The sequence below is a fragment of the Centruroides vittatus genome, unplaced genomic scaffold (genome assembly GCF_030686945.1).
Source record: "Centruroides vittatus isolate TY-2023 unplaced genomic scaffold, ASM3068694v2 contig_549, whole genome shotgun sequence".
NCBI lineage: Eukaryota > Metazoa > Arthropoda > Arachnida > Scorpiones > Buthidae > Centruroides > Centruroides vittatus.
In genome coordinates this window covers 1156484-1174452 of record NW_027122325.1, presented here as the reverse complement: position 1 = coordinate 1174452, position 17969 = coordinate 1156484, and the positions used below count along the sequence as shown (strand labels likewise).

Genomic DNA, 17969 nt, shown 5'->3' with positions numbered 1-17969 from the left:
AGATAATTTATAACGAATGATAAAGCTTATATAAACCTTATATAAACTTACACTGTACTTCTAACGGTATTTTATTACTTGCTCCTTCTCCTTCTACATTAGTAGCCGTACATTGATAAAATCCTCTGTGATCTCTTTTAACTTTTTGAAGTACTAAGGACTGATTACTAACGATGATGCCCGCGGAAGTATTACTATATAATGGTTTCCCTTGAAAATTCCAGCCGACGTCTGTTACCCAAGGATTAGCTTTGATATTACATTCGAAATAAACATCGCTGCCTTCTTTGATAGCAGTATGTTGAATGTTAGCACCGAAATCCAATGTAATATTTGGCACATCTGTAAAAACATTGTTTATGATAAAACATTTTTCATTTTACAGCATGTTTTCGAAGTTAAACTATATTTAATGTAAATATATATATATATATATATATATATATATATATATATATATATATTGATAGATTCAACATTAAAAATAGAAGCTCGAAACATTAAAATTTAAACTTTAAATAATTAAAAAATGAAATATTTAAATTAATTTTAATTAAAAATATTATTTTTATTGCTTACACTGTTTATAAAAATTAATAAAAGAAAAGAATTAATATTAATTAGGGATAAATCTCCATTCTCTACCGTAATAATCATTTTTACTTCACTAGAGAAGTTGTTATTGCATTTCCTTTTTACCGTTTTTTTCTTTTATATATATATATATATAAAAGAGCCGTATAAGTTTCATCTGACTCTCTTATAATTATTTGAATTTTTTCTTCAGATTCCTCCGGATTTACCAGGAACCTAAATTTTTACCGTTATGCGACAGAAAACGTGTAATTTACCAAACATTCGTCTAAAGTGGAAGAAAATTACTTTGCGTGATAGCCTATAGTCTCGAAAGGAAAGAAATATAGAAAAATAGAAAAAAGTATTTGCTACCGGCACGCAATAACCGACACAAGAAAAATACTCTCAGTGATGGTATTATTTTCGTAGTTAGAAGAAAGATGTCCTCCCTTTTGAGACCAAAGAAAACTTTCTATACCCTTAGAACTTCCATTTGGACTTGAATTGAACAATCGCTTTTTAAATTATTAGATAAAAATTATGATTATAGTGACTTGAAATATGTCGTTTTTGGTCGTAAAATAATGATTTATCTTTTGTTAAACTATACGTTAAATATAGCAACACGTTCTCTTTTTAAATCCGTTTTATTCAGGAATTTATGAGAAAATAATGATATCATTAAATATATCTAAAATTTCGAAAAAAATTTCGGAAATTCGATACTCAAACATGAATAATAATAATTATAAAGGAATCGAACGATATAAGATTTAATATAGATGAGATTGACAATTAGTGTTTGGGGTTTAAAAAAACGATAATTTTTTCATTAAAGAGACTAAAAGCGAATTTTAATATTAGTGATTTACGTGTTTTTATTGCGATCATTCAAATTATTGAAAAATGAAAGTGAAACTAAATTATTATTTCCTCAACAGATTTAATTAGATTGATGCCTATGTAAATGAAAGCCGGGCTCTTAAATTATATTATACTCTTTATGTAACAAAAGTAATCGAATTTGAATCACTAATTGTACAAAAATCACTTTTAGTTTTCTGTCTGTTGTTACTCTTAAAGGGAGTCGCGATCTGTATTAATTATACATAAAACTTTGTCTCCAGTAATGACCATCACTTGAAATTTTAATTACTGCACACAGAGGGATTTATAATCTCTCTTATTAACTTACAAAAGACAGCAATATTTAATTAACTTATGTTTCTATTCAAACTGTCATCAATTCCATAAAAAGTTATAAACTTTTTAACGAGAAATAACTAACTACAACCTACAGCGATGTCAACATCTTGAGATTAGAGATCAGATTTCGATTGTTATATTTCTGTTAACAATTTTATATAGAGAGAGAATAAGTTTTTATTTTTGAAATACTGGAGTGAGATGTTAGCCTTTCATTTTTTATGCTTTCTTATTTACTTTATATTTTAATTTGCTCAAAGAACTAGATATTCTATATAAAATGAAAGATGAGACCGTTTTGAGAATCGAATTTTAGTTTTGAATATCTAATTCTGAATCACCACAGAGAGTCACTTAGACAAATAACATTACCTTCTAATGAAACAGTTCTAATAATCATTAACTAACCAGCAAAAATAAGATATGAACCTGGACAAAATATCGATCATTCAGACATCTTCATTCATATCTATCCCATAAGAAAATGAGATTTCCCTGTTCTTCTACTTTAATTGAGTCGTCACTTTTGGGGGGAACTTACAGAACACATTCATCACCCAACTGTCTTGAAGATCGTCGTGGACTAGCGAAGGATGATCCGATCTACATGTGAGTACTTTTCCGTTGTCATCTGCGGAAGGAATGATGGTGAGTAGAGAGGTAGTCACGTTTCCACCTTCTGTGATGCTCTCCACGGCATTGCGTAACTTTTTCCCATCTTTCCACCAAGTAATGGTTGCCGGAGGACGGGAACCTGTCGATTCACAAGTCAACTTGGCTTTTTTTCCGGCCGATACGTGAGATAAACTTGTGATGAGATGGACATCCAATGGCTTTACTGCATAAAAAAAAGTTACAGACTGATCAACCTTAACTGCATTAGTTTTTGAAATATCAAACTATAAACTGTACATTTTTTGTTTACTATGATTAATATTTAATACCGTGGCATGTTAAAAAATGCATATATTTTGTTGTTTTTTTATCTTATGTAAACATTTTAATATTATTAAATTGTATTTAATTTTTTATCTTATTTAATTAATACAAAATATTTATTAAAAACTAATTTATATCTAACGTTATATAAGAATCGTAAAAAAAGGATAAATTTACAGTTAATATTTTCAATTAATTTTATAATTTTAATTAATTTTTTGTCAATATAAAAATAAATTATTAAAATTTATTGTGTTTAAATGCTGCAGGCATACAAAATAGAATATAATTAAAAATTGGCAGAAGAAAGTTTATAAAATATAGTAAAATTATTAGATTAAATATTAAATTCTTATAATTAAAAAAATTTTATTTATTTAATATACGGATTAACAGTAAAAATTAGAAATTGTGGTACATTTGCTATAGCCTACAATTTCGATTTCGGCGAGTGATTATCGCTAAACACTATTTATATAAATTATATAATAATAATTAATAATCGATTAGTAAACTAAGATGTGAATTATGTTAATATTTAGCTGTAAAATTTTGATTAAAAAATAAACTAAATAATATAAAAATGCTATTAAGTTTAAAAAGGAATAAAATCTATGATTTAAATATAGAATAAAATTTATTATTATAAATTTTTATGTAACACTATTTGTTTGCTGTTGTCAACAAATATTATGAAATAGAATGTAAACTATACATAAAAGATTTGTTTACGATAAGTCACTGAAAGTGTTTAAACTATTAAGATACTTTCTGAAGAAGTACTGTACAATATTTACAAAGCTTTCATTGAAGATATTTAAAATAATTATCTTCTTGAAGACATTTTCTTATTTTATTAAAATTGAAGTTAGAATACAAGCAATAAAAAAATAACGAATTCGACTGATCTCATTCGATTTTCTCTTTATTCGTCAGTTGAATATTTCAAATTTCACCTTGGCTTGAAAAGATGGAGAAAGTCGTTTATCTAAAATAGTGAAGGCAGTTAATAGATTTCTCGTCTGAGTCGAATGTATTTTTCATTTAGTTGTTTAAGTTTTTGATTTACGGGAGGTAACGCCTTTCTTTCATCTTGTTTAGTGAACAAAGTCCATCATTCTCTATAAAGTTGGACCATGGGAATGATTAGTGAGTTGCGTTGCGCCTGTACGATTCGCAGAAGTGCTGATTAACTAGGTTGATTTCATCGATTTGACATTAGTAAGTAACCTGGACAGTCGAATCGATATACATCCCTTGTACTGTGTCATCGTATGTTCACCAATCTTGTGCCACTTGCACGTTTTAGCGAGAATATTTAATAATACTTGTCATGCTGATGACAAATATTATGTAAAATAACAGTACTCTTTCTACATGCTGTACTCATGTGGAATATTTAAAAAGTCGAAGAATAAATTAGCGGTAAGTAATTAGAAGAGTCTTATGCCACCAGAAAATAATGTTACAAAAGAGTTTTGAAACTGGATTCTTGTCAATTTAAGTTATTTTAAGGTTGATGTTGAATTATTACAAGACGAAAAGTTAGAAATTCACAGTAATTTGATGAAAATTGAAGAGTTATGCAAGTAGTCACGCAATAGTAACTAAGGAAGCTGAATATTTATTGATTTTCTTTTAAGGAACTTAATTATAGTTCCTGATTTTCTTGAATAAAATATGTTATTTGAAAAAGAATTAATGCAATTTCTTTTTATAGAATTATCAAATAATTTCCAGTTTTAATTTGATCCAATGTAGTTAGGTTTGATGTGACAAACCATCTGCAAATACAAAATTAAATAAAACAATATCTGAATATAAAATAAGAAATGCAGACAGTGCCAGATAAAACTAATCCAATATAAATTAATTTTGACCGAAATCGGATTTCGAATCAGCATTTTTACTTTTTATTATTTCAGATGATATCTGTTTATAAAATAGCAGTGTTTTCACTTTAAATTCGTTAATAAAAATAACAATTAATTAAAAAATTAAATACATTAACATGAAATTTATTTATAAACAAAATTCAATTAAGCAATTTGCATGAATAAAAATCAAATTTTCTTTATCTAAATTATAAAGTCTAATTTATTAATTAATTATTTATTATAGTTACCTTTTTTTCTTTTGCAAGAAAATTCGCTTATTTTTTCGTGAGCCATAAAATAGTTTAGCTTTATAAGAAACTTAAACAATTAATCACGATATTTATCCTAAGAGTAAATTTGAATATCCGAATTAAATCATCAAGTAGGAGAATTTGAATTGATAATGTAATTTATAACACCATATAAATTTCCACATTGGAAATTTTATTTATTTAACTGAGTATAAAGAATAAAATTCTTTAAATAACAGGGGGGATGTTTTTATTAATTAAATTAATTTTTTTGGAATTAATTTCATTCGAAGATTTCATCAAATTTAATGGAGATGGTTAAGCTTTGCTGAAATTTACTTTCCCATTGGTATACAAATGGTATTCAAATACTTCATGTGAAAGAAAAAATGAAAACATAAATGGTTTTTCAAAATGCTTTTCCTACATTTTCAGATTACAAATTGAATCACAGAGTGAGAACTTGGATCCATTAACGTTTCGATCGTTTACGTACACAAGAGTATAAAAAGTAAGCAAAAATATAATTAAATAAAATTGTAAATATACGATAAATATATATATAATTTAGATTTGATATTAAACATTATCTGGTGCTAAGTATCGAAAATCCATATTTATTAATAAAAGACTTTTTATGAAAATGCCAGAATATGCCAAATTTTTTCTTTTTTTTTTTGTTTGCTTTAAAATATTGGCATGTCAGATAAAGTGCTATAAATTAAACCAAAATTCATATTTTATTATATCAATATTTGTTTATTCAAAACAAACTTTGTACATTATGAAATAATAATGCAAACTAACTCTACATTTAATAAATTTTAAAGATATTTTATATCTTTAAAGTGTTTTGTTATTTGTTTTATAGCAATAACTTAATATATCATATGAAAATTATATACAAGAAAAAATATAAGTATAAATCCATATTTATCGCTTCGACGTTTGAATTTGTGGGCTAGTGATCATTTTTCTGCCATACTTTTAACGTAATAACTGTCAATCCGGCCATTGTTTCTTATAAATATGCTGTAAAACACTGCATTACATAAATCATCGATAGACGACGCCTGAAAAATCTTCCGCTAGTTATTAATCGCTTATGCCTTACATCTTTCATTTTTTTCCCTCAAAATACAACGACATTTTAGCTTGGTAAGATATCTAATCTGTGGGGAAACGTAAACTTTTCTTTTTAAAAAATACGTTTTTAAATTAATTTTTACGATGAGATGGTAAAAAAACTAAAAGAGATTGATCGCCATGTTTAAAATAATTGCGAATAGAAGCCCAAAAATTTTTTAATATTAAAAAAATAAACAACGATGATTCCTTATTGACCAAACACATTTGTATGTAAAGTAAAGATATACTTTAAAAATCTCTAGTTCGGCAGAAGCACAGTTGAAAAGACCAGTTGACGGGTCGAAATCAAGTTTATCATCGAGTAGGCTTGGCGTATCGATTTTGCGAAATGTCTGTGGTATTACTTTACTTAACAAAGAGCAAGTGCCATACGGTTGGTAGAGATATTAACGATTGCTGTTGCTACATCTCACGGACATCAAAAGACACGCTTCGATTACTTTTATTATTGAACTAAATATGATTCTACTCCGAATAAAGTTTAGGCAATATCGGAATTTCAAAGTGGCAGATACTTATAAAATGATGTCCTCATCGATAAAAGATTCTAATATTGTTCATTGATTAATCGACTAGAACAACATTTTGAAGGACGATAATGCCATTTTCATCTCAGAAACTCCAAAACAATGGCATCAGAAACGTTTTAAAAGCATTTTTCATCCTTTTAATATAGGAAAGTGTTGAGTTTTGTTTTTGGATGTTTCTATGGATATTGAACACTATAAATATCAACAGTGGAATATTGGTGATTCTTATTTGATCTATCGGATGATACTTTGATATGAAAGCTGCCACATTTCGAAATCTGTTCTTTAGATTTCTATCAACATATTCATATTTTTAAAGTGCAACCTTTTAGAAATTCAACAGGATTTGATTTTATTTATTGTTTTGTTTATATCGAGATATAAAAGGTGCCATTGAATAAAAGATAGAAAAGGCATTTAAAAATATATTGACATTTATCACAAAAATTTTAAAAAAATGTTTTTTATTTGCTCATATTAAAAATAACAGCATTAAAAAAATATATTTTTTGAACTAAAAATATCATCTTTAGTAACTAAATATAAAAATTTGATTAACTTTTTATTATAATTTTAAATAAAAATTTATATTCTTCAAGTTTATTTAATCGTTTCGTGTTTAAAACGATATTTATTTTATTTTTCATTTGCTAGGATTTCTGTTAAAAGAAAATAAGCTCAATTTAGAATTGAATAGTTTTACATTACTTTCAATGTTCAGATTATTTTCGAGAGTTTGAGAAATGCATTCAAAAGTTAAAACGTACCATTCAAAACTTGGTCGAGACGATTCGAGTTGTAGATTGGAATTAGTTTGCTTGCAGATTTTCTATTCTCCTTGAGAATAGAACCTAAAGCCGAAGAACGTTTCGACTCATTGAGTATCTTACTTAAATAGCAAATATATATACAAATCTTTGCTAATATATTTTGCAAGATTTATCTTGTTGTCATCAAATCATTTCAGTTGAAAAAGTAAAATTGGTTCAATTGAAAAGTAAAGATTGACTCAAGTTAGAATTCAAAAAGAAAAAAAAAACTTTGAAATATTTCCTACTTATTAATAAATGATAGCAAATTAATAGCAAATTTTAAAATATAACTTAGATAAATAGATGTATATTATCCTTTTACTGGTAAATATGCCCTTAAGAGTTTGATATTTTCGTAGGAAAATCACATTTTTAAGAACATTTTGAGAAAAATTATATAAGATAAAAATTAAGATATCATTTTGAATTGCTTAACCATATTTTAAATATCAAATGAATTAAAATCGTGAGAATATTTACTGAATTTTGAATGACATCTTTATGATCATTGCTTTACCTGATTTACGAATAAGATTACCGAACAAACGTCCGTTTAAATCAAATTTAAAAAAAATATAACTAATTTGATAAAAATAAAAATGTGTTTAATCTAATGTATATTAATTTAACTGTATTAAAATGCACTAATAGGAACAATGGAAAGTTTATTCAATTAGTATTGTTTTTAAAATATCATTGTAACATTCTAATTAAAAGACATAATGATAATATTATTATCATATTATTATATTAACTATTCTTTATAATATCTTAATATCTTTTTTCAAATGTAATGAATTATTGAAAAATTTATCAAAATGCGAGAATCAGTAATTATCTTCTTCTCCGAGATAAACAATATTCTTCTCTTTTACTATAATAAAATAACTTTGATAAGTTAACTAATCGTTTACTAGTAATTTTCTAGTTTTATGCTTATATATTGATGTTTGTATTGAATGATTAATCATGTTAAGTAGATGAATATAATTAGATTATAAATTAATAGTAATTTAATTATATTTATTTATCAGCAGGGCGTAGTTTTATTACAATACATTTATATAAATTTACTTGAAAATAATTAAGTAATCTTCAAATTATCATTCACTATCGGTCTAGATCTTTGGAAATATGTTTCTTATTCTGAACATTTCTGGTTTAAGAGAGTCGATGCCACCACAATTTCTTAAACACAAAGAGACTTATTGTATCGTTTTTGTTAGCTTTAGTAAGCAAAACTTTAGTTAAATTTATATACAAAAATATCCGATACATATCTATGCTATTCGCTTCATAGTTTTACTAGATAAAGCTTCTACTTCAAAAAACGAAAAACGAAGAATAAATAAGAAATTATTCATCTTTCTCGATTGACTACACTATGCCGTCTTCTAAAGAAATCTTATATATATATGTTTTTTCTTATTAAAAATATTTATATGTGTATATTTTAGAGAAAAACAGTATATACATAATCCCTATATTTTTAAAATTTATGAAATATTTTATGAATGTTTATTTATTTATTTAGTTGCTGTTTGAAATAATTAGAATTTTTAAAAGTACAATATTTTTATATTGTATTTTTATTTTTGCTATTTTAAATACGTAAAATTCAATTATTTAGATCTAATCATAGATTTATTATTTATTATTATTTTTATTTATATTTGAAAAATTCAGATCAGAGAATAATTAATGATTTATACTTTTTATAGAATTATCCCTATACGATTTTAGGTAATTTCACTACGTATTTACAAATATTTATATTCCGTAAAATATTTTATTCTTGAATAAATATATTATTCAGAATATTTGATATTATCATTCCTTATAATTAACTTCCTAAGGAGTTGTACTTTTCCTAACTATCATTTATTTTAACACCCTCAAATTGACATATCAAATATAAAAAAATAAAAAATACTAATTCATTGACATTTATAGAAAATTCATATTGAATTTTGGTTCTGTGTAAAAAAATAATAATGAAGCTGAAACAAAGTAAAATTTTCTTTAGAAAAATAAAAAGTGATATCATCCTGTAAATAAGAAAAGGTAAATCGACAGGAAGTGTAAAGTGTAGATTTTAGAGAAAAATTTGAATTTACAATTGAGACATAAAAGCAGAACTTCTTGATACTAGATTGCTGGCCATAGCATTACACACTACTCTAAAGTTTCAAATAAAAAAGAAGTTTCTATTCCTAGAATGAAATGTGCGCTCAATTAAATATAAAGAGTAAAACAGAATAAAAATTTAAAAATAAAACATAAAATATAAGCGTTAAAATAGCAAATTTGATAGCGAATCAAATAAAAAATGGGATAAGACAATAGATCTAATAGACTATATTGAAGATCTTTGTGCTATTGATTATATATTAAAATAAGAATTGAAAACGCAATGGTGTATAAATGTAAAAGAAATAAATGAAAAAAAAAGAATCGAAACTGTAATTTAGCAATATGTTTGGATTTACAAAAGTATGGGCAAATAAAATTCAAACGTAAAATCAATATCTATCTAGATTTGTAAAGAAAATTATGTAGCTAACTTCTAAATCAGCCTAATGCCCAGGCCATTTAAGAATACATATACATATAAATATATTGCGTCTCTTAACAAGATAAATGTGTAGAAAAAAATATTTTCGATATTTTTATTGTCGCATTATAATTCAGTAAAAAAAGGAGAGATGAATAAACACTAGAGCCATGTAAAATTGAAGTGAAATGTATCAAAGACGCGATAATTATTGAAGAGAAATGATTAAAACTTAGAACAAATAATACCACTCTAAATAGGTAGCATTCGGAAAAATAATGATTTGAAGCTGAAGTAAATTGATTGGCATGATTAGGAAAGTTTTTCTTTCTGTAGCCATTTAATTAGGATAATAAGAAACTCCTGTTTTAAGCTCTTGGTTTTTTTTTTTTTTTTTTTTTTTTTTTTTGATTAAACGTAACCTTAGAAAAGATCTTGGATAAGACAAATTTTTGAATTAGTCTAATACAGGAATAAATGTAAAATAAATTTATTAAAATAATATAATTTTGATGAGATTATCGATACATAAATATTGAAAATAGCAGAAAAATCAACCTACAATCTCTAATATTCTCTATATCTAAACGGCCTTCTCTTGTATTTTACAAATGTAAAAGATTAATCTCATACTGTATATATATAACATATTTTTAAAATTTTTATTATAATCAAATCGCAAAATAATTATTTGAAATAAATTTAGATATCAACATAACTGATTAAATCATTTGATGTTATTTCCGGAATAATTTTATATTTACAAATTTTATATCTCGTTTAGAATGGTTGTTACAATAACAACTGGAATATACAGTTTAGCGATATTTACAGCACAAAACGATATTTACATACATTCATATTTTATTAAATATGCAAATATAATTTAACATAAATTTTTTAATAAAAACTTTTAAAATACACGTACTTTGTTTAGCAAAAAAAAAAAAAAAACAACAAAATTTATGATATTGCCTTTAGCTAAATATAATTAAATAATCATAAAGAAATTAATCGATATTCTTTTATTATAAACTGAAAAATTATTAGACTAAGTTTGTTCTAGAAAAGAGAAAAGTTATATAAAAAAATATAAATATCTTTGTTAATTCATTACAATATTTTAAAATAAACAAAGAAAGCAAACTAAAGAAACAAACAAGTAAATAAATACAAAAGTTAATATTATATTCACATTAATTATTTAAAGTAAAATGCTTAAAAATTTATTCTCGAATTTTTAATATTGTTCCAAATAACCTTAAAAATATATTAAAATCGAATTGAAAATATAAAAGTTCAAACTATATACTTTTTTTTTTTTTTTGAAAATTCTGATATAAAATCATATTTTAATATACTGATATAAGATGCTGAAATTCCGATATGCAATTTCGTATGATGTTTTGATGATAAAAGAATCAGGAAATGGATAAACAAAAATGAAATATGGATATATTTTACTCTTCATTCCCATCAATTTTATCTATGTAAGCTTCTGTTGTATAAACTATTATAGTTTTCGTGAAGTCGAGAAGATAAAAGACAGAAATTTCCTGTATATTTGCCATTGTTCGAATATAAAATCCTTAATCCTATTTTGCTGTAAACTCAAAAAATATTTTCAACTTTTACTTTATGAAAATATGACAGACGAAAGAAAACTTTTTTTCTTTTACGACTTTTAACAATTTAAAAATGTTATTATATTTGAATTATTAAAATAACTAATTTTGCTTTATCGAAATATTTTTTCATTATTATTAAATTTAATAATAATATTTTTAAAAGATAAAAAATTAACTCAATGGAAAATAATATAAAAAGTGGAATAATTTACGTTATTATATCGTAAGTATAAACATTTCTTTGTATCGTGTAGAAAACTCAAAATATTCGTTTGTAATATATTATTCAAATGCAAGATTTATAATGAAGCATTTAAATTTGTATTAAAAATTCAAATAAGTGAAATATAAAATATTAAAGATCATTTAAGAATAAAAAAAAACGAACGTTTCTATTTCAATACAAAGTAATATTAAAAATTATTAGACATTATGGTAAATTCATTATTAAAATTTTTATATTGCATCGTATTATGTACGATTTAATGTGAAGAAAGAGTTATTATATTGTAGCATTGGAAAAATAAAAGTAGATAATTTTGTAGTCTGTAGTAAATATTGTTTATTAACAAATAAATATAATTTTCTAAAGTCATTCTGAGCTTAATGTTTTCATAAAATAATCATTTATCTTGCCGTTGTTCTAAGCAGAAAACATATTAGTAAATCGCCACTAGTCAAATCAACTACACTTATAATTCATCATATCTAAACAGTACATGTTTACTCATTTCAAATTTAACCAGTTATTGAAAAATATATAACTTACTTAAACCTTGAATAAAAGAAAATATTGTTTGATGTCTTATTCTATTTTATTATATTTTAAAATGACTCCTACAATAATGTATGTTTACTTTCATTTTAAAAATTTAAATTGATGCATGAGTTCAAAAATGAATTTATTTATTTACAAATTAAAATTTATAAGATAGGAAAGATATTTGAGATAAGCTTTTCATAAAATCGATTAAAATAAAATTGTAAATTTTTAAGTATAAAAATTAATAATTACTAAGGTGTGATAACACGAATAAATAAATAATGAAAATGGTGTTTTAAAAAGTAAAAAATAGGATTAATTATAAATATTTATCAATTCATTATTGTAATTTTTAACTTATTTCATAGCCTATCTAATATACAACGCTTAAGAATTCAATAATATTTACTTTAACAAAATATTTGATATTATTTAAATTATTTTCGAATTTAATATAAAATAGTTATAAATTAAAAGTATTTAAGTTCGTTACAGATACAAATAAATTAAACTAAAATATTTACTTTGTATACAATTAAACAAATTGTAATACAGTAAATTACCTTTTATAATTTTCCATGCTTAGTAGTTAAATTTGAAAAAATTCAATATTTATTGTACTTATATAGAATATAAGTTACACTATATATATATTTGACGAAGCTCTGTTTATTTAAAAAGAAAATATCTAAGTAAAATGTCATATGTTTAAATTTAAAGTACACGAGACTTGAAAATTATGTTTTAAAAGTCAGTTTTGCGAATCTGGTAGCTTATGCTACGGTTGTAATAAAGAAATATACTATTGACATAATACTATTTTCTGTCAATTATTGGTATTTCTCAAGGGAATTTAATAGATAACATATAATAACAGATTTTTTTTTTTTTTTATAAATATGTTCCTTCAGGTTTCATGTATTTGGTGCCATAATACCACCGAAGACATCTGTCAAGATGAGAGATATCTTTTATACAGAAGATTCTGTAGTCTAAAATCTATAGACTTGATAGGAAATATCGACTGATTATTCGAATAACAATTGTATCAAAAGTGACTGCTTTTGTGTAACAATATCGAATAGCAATTTAGTCAATATTTTACCAGAAACTTTTTAAATAGTAATTTATGCTAAATACTATATATTCAGATACTAAATTTATGTAAGATTATATAAAATGCGCTTATATGTTACTATAAAATTACCTCTGTGCAATATTAAATTTATCAAAAATAATATTCAAAACTTTTATTTTATTATTTAGAATGATAAGACTGTTTAAAATCTTTTAAACTATAAAATATTAAAGAAAGTTTTTAAAACTTTTTAGAGCTTTAACTTCTAAAGAATTTCATCCATTTCTAAAATATTATAGCTAACGTGGTAGTACTCTGAGTGTTATATTAAATCATCTTTCAATAGCAATATTTTAGTCAGGATCACTTATCTACCAAATTTTAAGAAGTATAAACAGCAATATTATTTTTTTATTATATCATGAATTTCTTTTTCACAAAAACACTTTTGCTTTTTTATTGATATGAATTACTTTTTACTCATATCTTACTGAGAAAATGAAAATAAAACCTTAACAAAAGCGTAAAATATAGCAAAAATTTTGAAAATTTCAATTATTTCCAAACTGAAATTATAATAAATATATAGTGTTTTGGAGTTTCGTATTATTTAATAATAAAGACTTAAATTATTCAAATCGATTTTAAATTAATTTTCATATATTACTTTATATAAATAATTAAAATTCATTTGTATATCAGCAATTGTAATCGTATATCATTAATTCAATTTGTATATATAAAATGTCAAATAAAAATATTTAAATTTACAAATAAACAAAATTAAAACAATCAGAAGTATTGTATTTTATATTTTAAATAATCTTAACAACCGAAGTTAATTAATTAATTTAATTTAATTGATTATATTACTTATAAAAATAAACTTTTCATTTGTCAAATTTGATGAATGTAAACATTGTCATTAAAGAATTTTATATTTATTATTTAATTAACATTTTTTCTTGAAAATGGAATAAACTTGTTTATTTCATTTTTAATTTCTTATTATTTAAGTATAAATTAAAAACGAAATAAACTTGTTTATTTAAATTAAAAAGAGAAAAATTACAATGACTAGATATTTAATGTAAATAAATATCTATCTGACAAAAAAGACTGCATTAATTACTAAAGTAATGCTTGGATTCATAGAAAACTTATTTTCAAGCAAACAAGACAGGCTTAATACGTTTAAATTTACAAAAGTCAAACAAATTTTTCTACGTGTATATATACTGTATATAAAAATGTATGTATACTGTATTTACAAAACTCCAATTTTTGTAAATACAAGAAATTCAAACGTTACCATTTGTATGAAAGTTATTTATAAAGTTTCAGATTAATTTATTTATAGAAGAATATTTAAGTATAAAAAAACGTGAAATATAAAATGATGAATCTTCAATAACGAGTAAATAGAAGAATTATTTTCCAAAAATTGGTTTGCTTATTTCTTTATGTTATTTTCCTGTTAAGTTAAAGAAATAATTATTTTATCATTCATCTCTAAAAATTTTAAGTCTAAATTATAATAAGTATTCTGTTCAAATTGTTTTCTTATATCTTTCTAATGTCTTTTGGAGTTTTCTCTTCAGTCTAATTGTTCTCTTAAACATTTGTCACACAAGAAAAATAAGTTATTTTATTGCAGTTCAGAGTTAATAAATTTAAACTTCTCTTCAGACGTAACTATCTTGAGATGTCCAACAAATCTTGCTATGCTTTTGGTAACGACTTTATTCCAATAAAATCAGATACCTTTTCCTAACCTATCCAGGATTTCAACCACTAGTTGAAGTTAAATGAAAATTGATCCGCCACTAGTGACTTATCACGTTTTCATCTAACGTCAACTATGATCACATACTTGATGAAATATTACTCGACATAGGTCTACATTGATTAAAATAGTTTCTTTTTTTTCTAGTAGAGCGAAGAAAATGTGCTTATTACTTTCGTCTTTCGAAAATTATTATATTTTGACTTGCTTATTGAATATCTTAAAATTCTAATATGTATTAATGAACAGACAAAATTTATTCAGAACGCGAACAAAATTAATAAAAATAAATTATATCTTAGGGATTGTATCCTAATAAAACGATAATAGCTAAACATTTTATGAATTAAGAAATAAAAATTATAATTAAAAATTAGCTTTTATTATCTAAGGAATTAAATAGTTATGTCTAAACTTGATCAATTAAAGTAAAGTTATAATTATAATAGTAATAATAACCTTATAAAACAGATCTATGCACTCAAATTTCTGTTTATGAATTTTTGAGAAATGATATTATTTAAATTGTAGTAATATTTTACGATTAAAGTGAAATTGCAGTAGCATAAACATATAAAAATTCATAATTTACAAAATTATAACTGTAAAAAGCTGAAACTAAAGCATACAGAGATGAAACAATACTTAATCATATCGGAAAAGCTAAAAATATTCTTGGATATGAAAAAATGTATGACTAATTCGAAAATTTTTTATATTAATAAAAGTCATCTCCTAATTAATGGCCTTAACGAGAAAAATTTCTGTACAGAATAGATCAGAAATAACTCGAACAATGAGCAACTAGATCTAGAATTAAGAGGGAAAAATCAATTTGTTAATGATAGATGACACTGATAAATGACAAAATATTCTGTCTTGTATCACAAAAACTCATTTTAAGCACAATAAATTGATTTGTGACAGTAATTATTAATGCGTCAATAGTAAAAATAATTCTGTTTTTCCTAATGTAGTATTTTTCTTAATAAGTTTAAATTGGTAATATTTTATGACAGAATTAAAAAGCTTATGTAACAGTAAGTATTTAATAAACTAACAATCTGAAACATTTACTTTAGATAAACGTTTAAAAAAGCTACCATAATATGGTATAATTATTAATAATAATTTAAGAGAAATAATTTTGTACTGCTCTTTAATTACCTTTTCGAACTGTCCTTTAGACCTAGTTATATTATTCTCATTATTAACTGAATAATTTAATCTTTAGTTATTCTAACAGTTAAATATTTGTTAATATGTTACCTAAATAGCAATTTCACAAACATTTCTAAATATTTACTAATTTCAATGTATGCGATGAGAAGAAGTTATCTAATTATAATATGTTTTTGCTACATATAACTTGTATGGCATTTTTTATACCGTAACCTAAACATTAATGGACTTATTTTCAAATTAAATATAACAATATAATTTTGAAATTCAATAAAACTAAACCTATTTTTTAGCAAAAGTAATTATGTTGAGTAATTATTATAACGAAATGTTTCAACAATAGCGACAATCTGTTCAATTAAATATAACAGGAATATAAGACAGATTAAAAAGTAAATGATATATTTTAATAAACATCTGTTACATGTATGGGAAAAGCAATTTATCATGTTTATTTCCGATAAGTCTAGATAAGAATGTTTTTAACAGTCATATAGACAATGATAATATTATTTTTTATTATTATATTCATTTCGATACAGATAAAAAACTGACAACAGCAATAGAAGTGGACTAACGAAATTTTAATCAATAGTTTCAGTTTGGCAAAAATATTTAAAATTTGAATCAAAGTTATTTTAATAAAAATAAATATTTTCAACGAAGAAGAGACATCTTGTTGAAAATATTAAAAAATATACAAAATTAAAGTTAAGATATTACTTTCAGGCCGATAAGAAATATATAAAATAAGACTTTTTAAATGATATATTATCAATCACAGTAAATTATTAAAATTTTATTTTATTTTATAATAGAACTTCTTATATTAATTTTTAAGTGCAAATTTAATATAAAAAATCATTTTTTTATCTTAATCTTTTTTGTTTGTAAAAGATAAGCTAAATTGTAGAGTTTTTAAAGTTATTTTGTCATCTCTGTTGCATATTCAAATTATCATATTTACATCACAATTATTCAGCATATGCATGAACATATCGGGAGTGAAATTATTTGATTCGGAAGAAAAAATGTTAAATCAAAGAGTTTTATATTCAATAAGAGGAATACTATGCGTAAAAATGTATAAAATATTTAATATTTCAAAATAATAAATAGTTTATTTTATATATTTATTACAACTTCAAAATAACTATGAAACTGGATTTGATTTTTAGCACTGTAACATTCAAGGAGAATAACTTTATTCTTTTTTTAGTAAATTTTTTTCTCACTATCCTAAAAGCTAAAATTTAAAAAGTGAGCTGGAGTTTTCATGGTTATATATCGCCATGTAACTTTAAAGATTTCTCTATATATTTGCCTAATCATGTGTGTACCTATGGGATTTATATTTTACATAAGGCGATATACTTAAGGAAGAAAATTTTAAATATAACATCGTTAAAAATATATATCTTACGTATAAATAAGCAAAGCAACATAACTTATAATTCTAGTTGCTAGACATCTTTTACATATTTTATAAGTGAAAATGTATTGTTACAATAAACAATATTCGAAGGTAAAAATAGAATTAATTTAATAATTTAAAACTAAATTTAAGTGTTTGTTTTGTTTAATAAATTCTTAATTATTATTTGTTATCACTTGATAATATACCTATGTTTTATTAAA

At 23.4% G+C, this 17969-nt stretch overlaps 2 protein-coding genes across 2 annotated transcripts in view; both read right to left on the bottom strand.

Moving 5' to 3' along the window:
* LOC136978699 (protein FAM50 homolog) overlaps window positions 1-17969 on the bottom strand; it is a 335477-nt gene that overhangs the window by 227958 nt on the left and 89550 nt on the right. The window lies entirely within an intron of this gene.
* Window positions 1-17969, bottom strand: part of LOC136978695 (nephrin-like) — a 33752-nt gene that overhangs the window by 4777 nt on the left and 11006 nt on the right. Inside the window, 2 exon segments of the mRNA XM_067274459.1 lie at window positions 52-342; window positions 2324-2620. Of these exon segments, the coding sequence (XP_067130560.1) occupies window positions 52-342; window positions 2324-2620 (588 nt within the window).